This window comes from Primulina eburnea, unplaced genomic scaffold (assembly GCF_022965805.1).
Source record: "Primulina eburnea isolate SZY01 unplaced genomic scaffold, ASM2296580v1 ctg87_ERROPOS800000+, whole genome shotgun sequence".
Taxonomy (NCBI): domain Eukaryota; kingdom Viridiplantae; phylum Streptophyta; class Magnoliopsida; order Lamiales; family Gesneriaceae; genus Primulina; species Primulina eburnea.
Window position 1 is genome coordinate 65,811 of NW_027331644.1, and position 10,876 is coordinate 76,686.

The 10,876-nt window shown below is 33.9% G+C and overlaps 1 protein-coding gene across 3 annotated transcripts; it reads left to right on the top strand.

Annotated features, from left to right (window-relative positions):
* Window positions 1–525: 525 nt before the first annotated feature.
* LOC140822498 (calmodulin-interacting protein 111-like) lies at window positions 526–10,095 on the top strand. 3 transcript variants are annotated; one of them, XM_073183266.1, is made up of 11 exons: window positions 527–846; window positions 1,189–1,344; window positions 1,581–2,461; window positions 3,145–3,349; window positions 4,115–4,322; window positions 5,340–5,827; window positions 6,870–7,296; window positions 7,548–7,628; window positions 7,733–7,923; window positions 8,010–8,197; window positions 9,556–10,095. In XM_073183266.1, exons 1-11 carry the CDS (start codon window positions 589–591, stop codon window positions 9,626–9,628), a joined length of 3,156 nt encoding a protein of 1,051 aa, XP_073039367.1. In that variant the 5' UTR covers window positions 527–588; the 3' UTR covers window positions 9,629–10,095. The 3 variants fall into 3 exon arrangements, with proteins under 3 accessions (XP_073039368.1, XP_073039367.1, XP_073039369.1); XM_073183268.1 differs by lacking the exons at window positions 527–846; window positions 1,189–1,344 and having other exon boundaries at window positions 1,579–1,701; window positions 1,782–2,461; window positions 9,556–10,094; XM_073183267.1 differs by lacking the exons at window positions 8,010–8,197; window positions 9,556–10,095 and having other exon boundaries at window positions 526–846; window positions 6,870–7,166.
* The last annotated feature ends 781 nt before the right edge of the window (window positions 10,096–10,876 follow it).

Consider the following 10,876-nt stretch of genomic DNA (forward strand, 5'->3'; position numbering starts at 1 on the left):
AGAAACGACATAGAAACTTATCATGTCTCTTTACTTAAAATTTGCCGTCCAAGACAAAAGTCACAACATTCATGGAATAAACTCTCTACTTATTCTACCTCTTTATGATCCAATGGTTCCTTTAAAATTCCAATGAAGCCAAACAAATTCACCAACAAATGCTATATTTAAAAAGATTTTAGTAAATTTTATTTATTTTTTAATTGTATGATCTATAATCAATTTAGTTGATTTATATTTTAAAAATTCTTCAAACACTCATAGTCACTAATTCTAATAATAAATTATATATAATAAATTTTCGTATATTGTACGAGTGAGATAATGATATTGATAAAAAAGAAGATTATAGATAAACTGAATTTGATACGAACTCTTTGTTAGGAGTGAGTTATTCTAAAGATAAAGAGTTCATATATAGTTAATTTTTTTTTTGAAGTTCATATATCGTTTAGACAAACTATAATTGAATTTTTTTGTCATGAAATTTGTAATTTACTGCAAATTCCATAAAACGTATAAATACTAAACCCCAAGTAGGGTTTAAAAGCTTGCCCCAAATTCTTGGCTGTTCACTGTAAATTCAACATGCCTTCCAAGAAGAAAAATTCTAAAGCATCTTCACCTTCACCATCAGCTTTGTCTTCTTCCAATTCGTCGCCGTTCGACGAAGATTTCTCGTCATCCCTTGATGAAGCTTCCGCAAAGTTCCCAGCTTTCATTGCTAAATCGGCGTTCATCGGCAGAATTGTGGAAGGAAACGTTTCCGATTCCAGAGGGTGTAAGCTTTGGCTGCCGGAATCGGCTATGATTTCTAGGTCCATTCCCCCGGGATCTGTTGTTTCGGTAATTTTTTTTTATTGTTCTTTTCATCTTTTCATTTGAACAAATTGTTTCTTAATAATTTGGTAAACCTTTACCCTGTTTTACTTCCTATGTACTTATCTTTTTTGGATTCTGCTTGTTTTTTGTTCTCTCTTGAGTATTCGAAGTAGGAGTTTCATGCACATGCAGTACGTATTCGAGAATTTGCTTCTAAGGAGTTGGATCATTTTGATTTTTCAGTTACATCAATCATCTGTTTTGTTTCATTTGTCGAATCTTTCATTTTAGTTGTAGCGATTGGAATTTTAGAATGTTCGTTCGCAATATTTTCCTTGTTTGGTTGATTTTCCCATTTTATCACAGGTTTCCTTGCCTTCTCTGGACAAAGCTCCGGGTGGATTTTCATTGACCGACATATCTTATGAATGTGCTACGCATTTTGGGTTTGACTTCGAAGATAATATTTCTGATGAAGCAGGAAGGTTTTTTGCCCTGGCAACTGTATTTCCTTCTTCTAAGGTTGGTCATAATTATTGGGTGTTGGATATGCTCTATATTTCTGTCGCACAGCATTTCTGTAATTTTATATAAAAGTTATGGATGGTGGATTGAATGTGTAAGTTTAGGCTTTAGTTTTTCATGAATTCTTTGTGCTGATTATCTGATTGCTGTCATCAGAAGCATTCATCTCATGCTGTTATTTGCGACTTTATTCGATTTCTTTTGTTGAATATCAATGTTTACTTTGTGGACAGGTTCTAAAGAATGAAATACACTTATCTTCAAGCCTTTTATGTACACTGGGTTGTCCAGATTCTGGTAGGACTGTTTTTGTTTGTCCTGTGGAGTTTCAGCAGTTGACTGAAAATGGAATCGGTAAGCCATCTGGCCTTTCAGATGTTTGTTTGTCATCTGATGGCTGCAAAGAGTTATATCTATCTCCGGTATGTTTGAAGGGTAAATTTCAGTTGGAGAGTGTCACATCATCTCACTATGACTTATCCATGGAAGTTGAACTTGGGTCCGTTGAAAATGACAAAATTTCATCTCCAAAGACACCATCTGTTTCATTGCCTAAAGTGAGCTCTCCCTGCTCAATGCAACCTCATATGTCAGGCTATAAAAAGTTAGCATCAAAGACAGCTTATATGTCTCATGAACCTATTGACATTCTTGATGTGAAGGATGTTTTGGAGGATGATTCTTCTAGGAAACTTTTAGAAACTTGCACTACCTCATGGTTATCTTCACGAAGTTTACTCCGTGGTAATTTTGTGATAGTCCCAATACTTTCAAGGAAATGTGTATTCCGGGTGATAGGTTCTGAAAGATTGTCTTCAGTTGGTCAGAATCTGAATAATAGAAATAATGGTCCTGCCACTGGAGCTCCGGACTTAAGCAAAGGCATGGTGTGTGTTTTTTCTGTAGATCGGGGAACAAAAGTGCACTTGCTATTACCAAGAAATTCTATGGTTGAAACTTCAGTAACAAGCTCTCTGACGCATCCTGAAGTTAGACATGGAAGTAACATAGAGAGTATGGGAGTCAGCGTTTCAAAATTGGGAGGCCTTTCCAAAGAATTTTCCGTTCTGAAAGATATTATAGTTTCATCAGCTGTGAAGGGTTCGGTTGCAAGGTATATATTTTCACTTCGATAACAATCTAACCTGATTCTTTTGTCCTTGAGTTGGTTGGACTTGATCTTGATAGTTGTACAACACACAAAGGTGAATTCTTTTTGTTTTATGCTGGACTGCATGTTGGGTTTGTCTTATGGACCCTGCACCTCCTTGATTGCACTGCTGTATCATTATTTTCCCTAGATCCGAGGTCCTTTCACCATATCATCATAATATCATATTAATACATGTTTTATAAAACTCAGTGATGTCCAACTCTATATTTAAAGTCATGTATGCTTTACACGTACGAAATGCGATGGAGAACAGCAAGGAGAAGCTGTGCTAACATCACAATAAGCAAATTTTTGTGTAGGAGCTCCTTGTTTGTGTTCAAGCAAAAGTGTTGCTCATTATGTATTTTGAAACTTGTCGAATGACATCATCCTCCTTGTCAGCAATGTGTGCTGAGCATTGGACGTCCATAAGGAGTATTAGCGTATTGACCAAGGTGGGGCATCAGTTATAGCATCATATTTGGTGGGGCATCAGTTATAGCATCATATTTGCATTTATCTATTGCTACAAGTTAATACATATTTACTACTAGACTAGATGCAATAAAGTTTGACATTGTAGAGAAAAGTTATTACATCTTTCTTTTTCAACTATACATGTGGTGATTGCTTTTACTTTTTAGCTTGGGTCTACGTCCCACAAAGGGAGTGCTTCTTCATGGCCCACCAGGAACAGGAAAAACTACTTTGGCTCGAGTATGTGCTAATGATGTAGGTGTTAACTTATTTTTAGTCAGTGGACCTGAAATTATTAGTCAATACCAAGGAGAAAGCGAACAAGCATTGGATGAAGTGTTTAAAAAAGCCAGCCTTGCTGTGCCCGCCGTGGTAAATTGCTTTCTATATTTTTTCTTATATACAAAAGTAGATAAATTTTGGTTTTGGATCTTTTTATTTCTTTACAACTAATGTCCAACTGGTAAAGATAAGTTGAGAAATGTTATTCAAGGTAGTTGGATTATACAAAATTCACCAAGTATACGAGGCCATTTTACACCAGAGAATGTTATGCTATTTTATCGATACATATTTGTATAAATCGTTTACTGGGTATGTTTTCTATAGTTCTTCGAGGTAGCTATTAATTGTTATGTTTTAGTTTTTGAAATTTTGTTCAGGAATTTCATGTTTGGACCAAATTGGAACTGTTGTAAATATGTTGTTGAATATGGGCTGAATTGACACGTGTAGTTGATTTATTACTAGCAAGGTGAAACTTGTACCACAATGCAAGGGCAATACTCTATTGCATGTACACTTAACTATTTTCACCATTGGATGGCAGTTTAATGCTTTACTATGTAGATTAGGATCAAATCAGTTGTAATTCAGTTATTTGATAGTGTTTTGATCTGATTCAATAGGATAGTCTAATATTTTAAGTTTAGTAGGAGAATATCATCACTTCCTGATTCGTACGGATAGCATACTCTTTGTTGCGTATGTACAGGTGTGCATTCTCAGAATATATAAAATAATAATATTTTCCACAATTTTACATACTATTACCGAAGAAAGACTATATTTTGGACAAATACAATTTCATTATTCCTTAGTGGAAGACCGGAAGTATTTTAACATTTTAGGATGCAGATTTTCATAGATGAATTGGATGCAATTGCACCTGCACGCAAAGATGGAGGAGACCAGGTTTCTCAAAGAATGGTTGCTACTCTCTTAAATCTGATGGATGGGATGAGTAGAACTGATGGGATACTAGTTGTTGCTGCAACAAACCGGCCTGATAGCATTGAGCCTGCGCTCAGGAGACCCGGAAGGCTTGACCGAGAAATTGAAATTGGTTTGTTGATTTTTTTTCAAATCTGTTTTTGTTTAATATGTGGATACGACACTTCTCAGTGATTTCTATGCAACTAACTGTCTTCCCCTTGAGCTACTCCAGTTAAATCTTACACAAAAACTTTGGAGGCCTGTTTGCGCATTTTAGATGTTTCTACTTGCAGGATTTCTTATGCTTGACTCCTGTATTAACCAACTGTAATTGTGTTTCCTAGGTGATGCTTTTGAAAGTCATACTCTATATGTTTTTTGCCAAATTTTTTCTCTCAAGGACGAGAAATGTGGAAACAAGTAATAGAAGAGAGTGTTTACATGGTTTCAGTTGATAAAGGAAAAGGATTTTATGTAGCATAAAGACATTGGCATTTTATGGACATCCTTTCATTGGGATATAATTAGAATGTGATTTTTTCCATCTCTTTCCATATTTTTCTAAGACAAATGAAATAATGCTCTGGCTTCAAGGCCATGGCAGCAAGAAATCAAATTTCTCATGGACATTATTTCTGTATGATTTCATTGTAACACTTGTCTTTTTTTAAGACAAATGAAAAGAATGCTTTAGCTAGAATAGACTAGAACGTATACTCATTGAAATTTTTTCCATTCTCATTATGTGGATAGTCACACTGATTAATACCGTATTCGTGTCAAATATATAAACTTGTTTGTTTTTTCACACAAATTAATAATATCATTAGTAGAAAAAAATTAAAACAAATTTCCTCGTTTATCTCTATTTAATTCATTCAAGTAATGGTTGCACATTTTTTCAATACTTAATAACAGGGGTATATTAGTAAAAATAAGAAGAAATAATACTAAATGTAGAAACTTGACTATATGAGTGGAACGGCCGAAAATGGAATTGCATTTTGTATATTTGGGATGGAGGTAGTAACATTTTGTCACAGTGCACTTATGTTGGTATTGATTTTCATCTTTAGATTTAGTTAAAACTGACTGATTCTAAGAAACCTGATTCAAATTTGTTGCTGTTTCATTAAAATATACACAGGGGTTCCTTCTCCTCAACAACGTTATGAAATATTGCTCGCACTTCTTAGGGAAATGCAGCATTCACTTTCTGACAAGGATGTTCTAACTCTTGCAATGGCCACACATGGTTTTGTTGGTGCTGATTTAGCTGCTCTTTGCAATGAAGCAGCATTGGTTTGCCTTCGACAATTTGTTAATTTGAATGTCTGCATTGGAGAACCATATTTCAAAATTTCAACTGCTGCCAATGATTCAGTTAGTTCAACGTCTAGTCGCTCAGATATTGTTTGCTTGAGCAGTGATATGGATATTTGTCAAGTTTTGGGAGATTCTAATAATAGTAATTTGGAGGCTTCTTTTTCCCATGATTCAGAAATAGTAAGCTCATCAGACTTTATGGATGGAATTGGAACAACTGGGGCTTGCGCTCCAAAGGGTGACTTAAAAGTTACTTCCGAGGACTTTGAGAAGGCTAGAGATAGAATAAGACCGAGTGCTATGAGAGAGGTAAGTACATGTCATCTGTTTTACTCTCATACCCAAGGTGAGCTTATTGCCTATTTTTTTGGTTGCAATAATATATATTCATTCTTGATATGATGATATCCTTTGTCATAAGGTTCAGAACTTTGTCTTAGATGTCAGGCTGACAGTTAAATCTCCATTTTCTTCCAGTAAATATCTGTCTATCTCTAATCCCTTGCAGTTCCTTTTCTATTTGATTTTTTGCGTTTGTGTTGTACTCTAAGAAGTAGGTGACGTGATATTTGGGTTTAGGCGTCCCAGCTTTTTAGGGAAAGCCTGACATAGTGTTATGTAGTGTGGTGGATAGTATATCATATTATAAGTATAAATTAAATCTATAATTAAGTGTTTTATTAAATTAAATAAACAAATTATACCCCACATCATGAAAATAATATTACTGTTCATTTAGCCTTCGAATTTTAACGCAATTGTTTTTCAAAACAAAGTTTAGTTATTAAAATATAGTTTAATGTTGTCTGTTAAATTTAGAAAATATTTAATTTTGTCTTGTCAAATTTAGGATGGTAATATATTAAAATTTTGTATCATTATTTCCAAGATTACTATTCAAAAAGCAAAAGAGTGCAAATAAATTAAAAGATATGTAATTTAAGAGAATAAAGGATAAACATAATATAAACAGTTTTTTGACTTGTCGGTTTTTTATTAATAATTTTCTTTTTTCACTTAAATTTAGCCTCCCAAGGAGAAAAGTTTGGGTTTGCCCTTGTTCAACCCGCATAGCCTAATTTTTTTTAAAGACCGGCATAGCCTAAATTTGTATGTTGCTATCTAGATAAAGTATCTTGAGGGACTATAGTCAATGTTTTCTTTATGTTTTATTAAGATTATGTGATTGCTTCATTGAAGTCTTGGACTTCGCCGAGCATACGGAATATTAGCTTGTTGAATTCATAAAAATCCAAAAAAAAAACAATATTATAGAGAAAATACGGTAGTTCATGACCAGAAGTATCAAAATCAACATCACTTCTTTTTTGCATTTGCTTGCTATTAACAGGTGGTTCTTGAAGTTCCCAAGGTTTCCTGGGAAGATGTTGGTGGCCAGATGGAGGTTAAGATGCAATTAATGGAAGCTGTGGAGTGGCCTCAAAAGCACAAGGATGCTTTCAAGCGCATTGGAACCCGTCCCCCTACAGGAATTTTGCTCTTTGGTCCTCCAGGATGCAGCAAAACTCTTTTGGCTCGTGCAGTAGCTTCTGAAGCGGGGTTGAATTTTCTTGCAGTAAAGGGCCCTGAACTTTTTAGCAAATGGGTTGGTGAATCTGAGAAGGCTGTACGGTCGCTATTTGCGAAGGCAAGGGCAAATGCTCCTTCAATTATATTTTTCGATGAAATTGATGGTCTTGCTATAATTCGTGGAAAAGAAAGCGATGGAGTTTCAGTTGGTGATCGAGTTATGAGTCAACTACTTGTTGAGTTAGATGGTAACAGTTTCACAAATTCTCTTAGAAAATCCTCATTTACTTGGTATCTTCTGTCAAGCCGGACATCTATTATCTTTCAATAATTATTGTTACTATTGTTATTTGAAACATGTAGTGTGACATACTTCAAATAGTTCCCAAATGCTGATAAGTGATAACTTCTATGAAAGTGGAGTTTGCATAGCTATCTAATAGTAATTTGTTAGTTACTATGTTACAAATCTCTATATCAGTCAACATTTTACTGATAGGTTTGCAACAAAGAGGTAGTGTCACTGTCATTGCTGCTACAAATCGGCCAGATAAGATTGACCCAGCTCTTCTGAGACCAGGTAAACTGCGTTGTGTCCTGGTTGTATCTGATTACCATGAATTCTTCTATACTGTTTTATTTTTTCCCAAAATTCGAGTGCTCACATAGCTATCAAACTTTTAGGACGCTTTGATCGACTTCTGTTCGTGGGACCACCGAATAAAAAGGATCGTGAAGATATATTTCGAGTCCATTTGCGCCGAATGCCATGTAGTTCTGATGTATGCATCAGTGAGCTCTCTCTTCTCACAGAGGGATGTACAGGCGCTGATATTTCTCTTATCTGCCGTGAAGCAGCAATGACAGCTATTGAAGTAGGCAGTAAATGGCTTTTAATTTAGACCACATAATATATTAACTTTTCTCATTCAATAGTCGTTAATCATTGTGTTGTTGTCAGGAGAACCTATCGGCATCAGAAATTACAATGGGGCACTTAAAAGCTGGAATTAACCAAGTGCAGCCATCTGATGTGCAGATGTATTCAAAATTATCATTGAGGTTTCAGAGACTCGTTCATGCAACATCTAAGGAAGATAATTCTATATGTGAACCTATTTCAAGTAAACAAAGTCCAATCCCTTTTTGGTATGCTGTCTCTTTGTCTTGTCACATTTTAAGAATGTGTTTCACATTTTTGTTTTCATAGTATGGCATGATTTTAGTAAATGCTTGGTATCCAATTAAATAGTCAAGTTTATGAAAAAACGGTGATATAATTTCCAATTATTCATGCCACTCTATTTAATTTTGAGCCACCTCAAAAATGACTGGCCTGTTACAGTAAATTCGACCTTTGTTGACCCATACGCTAGAAAATCCTCAATGAAGTTGTGGGCATTTGAAATAATATTTTGTTTGCATTTTCAAGTTCTCCATGACATCATCCCCTCTTCTTTATTCCCATGGCCAGCATAAATACTAAATCACAGCTCCTTGCTATCATTACCTTGTTAAAAGCAACATGGAAAAGGTGACTAGTTCAGCCATGTTCAGATCTGATATGAGAATGGTCTCTCGACTCACTGTTATTTGAATACACGATGAATGGGATTTTTCATGACCATTATTGTATTTCTTGGTCTTTTTTATTTAAAATTTATGACCTTTTATTATTATTATTATTATTATTATTATTATTATTATTATTGTGTAAAGTAACCTTCAAACATGTAATGGACACTCATATATGATATATACTGGCCGTCATGCACACGTATCTTTAATTATTTTCTTAAAATATTTATTTAGTCCTATATGATTATGTGCGTCCATTAATTGAAAAAGCCATAATTCATGGAAGTTTTTTGAGTACTTGTTTTCTTATGAGAATAAGGTTTATAACCATTCAAAATTTAGGCTAACTTAAATAGGAATTAGTTTTGTAATTTTATAGTGTTCACACCAAGAGACCAAGTTAGTTTTCGTAACATTCTCGTTCTACGAACGATGATTATATATCAAAATCATGGTCATATGCGAGTTAAATCTCTAAATTTTCCCATGTCGATATGCAAAGAAAAAGGGATTGAAATGTGAATTTTAGATATTGTACATACTGTTTTTCACCTCTTTAACCTTTTGGATGTTTTGTAAGGTCTCTCGCATGCACTTAAAAGTTGCTGAACTTGATTTATTTACTTTGTTTTTACTTTCACCTGAAGTCTTTGACTTATTGCTGCTGTTATCTTTTTTCTTCAGAATCTTTTAGTCTCTTTCAATGGTGAACCGTTACTTTGAAAACTGGGAAAAGCATCTTTAGTTCCATGGAAAAGGAATTATGTGATAAAGTAAAAGTTAATGCTCCTTTTGAAACTCAGTATTATTTACGGTAGTTCCATGTTGATGAATATATGATCTAAATGCTGTGTTTTGTCGTTATCTTTTATTTTTTGTCGTTAGGATGGTGTGGAATCTGAATTTGAGACCATAAATTTTGTGATCAGGACCAAAATAAGATCTGCTATGCTTTTCCTTTATCGACTCCCGGATCTTTTACTGCAACGAGGTTCTTCCTAATGCCAGTACATTTGGCATTCTCTTGTTTGATGTTGGCTGCAATAGTGCTCTTATAAAAGAAAAAGATCAGAATATGGAATGGACCAGGCCGCTAATATGACTAGAACTGCCAAAGAACCATTTTATTGGCCTAGCCAATACAGCCATAACAGAGGAACCTTTCAAATGCCGAGTCACTAGCTTTACATCAAAGCCATTTGGGTTCATGTCATTACCTTGGATCGTTGTATGTTGACGTCTAATCGAGTAGCGACTGTGACAGATGAAGAAGTGTGGATGAACCCATACTCGTAGCGCTGCATTACATTGCCCTTACCCCTATTATTACATATTTTTTCTTTTGCGATTTTGTCCGATCTCTTGTTTAACGTACGTAGAGATGTATTTCTATGTTCACTTTGTTAGTTACATATATATGTATATATGTTCATGCCAGTCAAAGAAGAAGTGAAACATTCTTTGGGTCAAATTTTTATAGCATTTGAGTAGATACAGTGCTTGTGTTATTCAATACGGATCTGGTGTATTTATGCTAAACAGGTTAAAACCCTTTTTATAAATGGTAAAAATTTGTTTGAGACGGTCTCACAAATAGACTCATTCTTTATAAATATGAATGTGCTAAATTTCTGTATTCTTAAATTAAGAGTTAAAAATCTATAAGTTAATAAACAACGATTTTTTTTTGAAGGGTAATAAATAAATATCGACTTTGATATTTCAGTGGATAATTTGAAGATACGTGAAATTTGATTACAATTTAGAAAAAATATGAAATATGTTTTACAATCTCATCTTTTTAAGCATTTTCAAGATAAAGATGCGATTCATATCCAATTTACCACATATAATTATGAGACCAAAAAGATTGAAGAAAGATGCATTGCTTTAAACATAAAAAGATTCTCAGCCTTTTTCCTTTAAACGGGTTTTGCGGGCTTCTCATCTTATTAAATATATTTTTGCTTGAGTTTTTTAAAAAAATTTCCAGTCCTAAAATTTAGTGAGCAATTTTTTTATAATATTTTTTTTGTGCACTAAACTATTAGTTTTTGCAAAATTAATGTGATTTTTTATTTTAAAAACATTTTTGATGTGTTCTTTCTAACCATTCCTTTAGTGGAAAAAAAATCAAAGTTATGATTTATTATTCAGTAGACATATTTACATATAGAGTTTTTGTGGAAATCAAATATTTAATTTTTTAAAAAGGTGTTTTCATACGTTGGACCAAAAAAAACTTGAAAT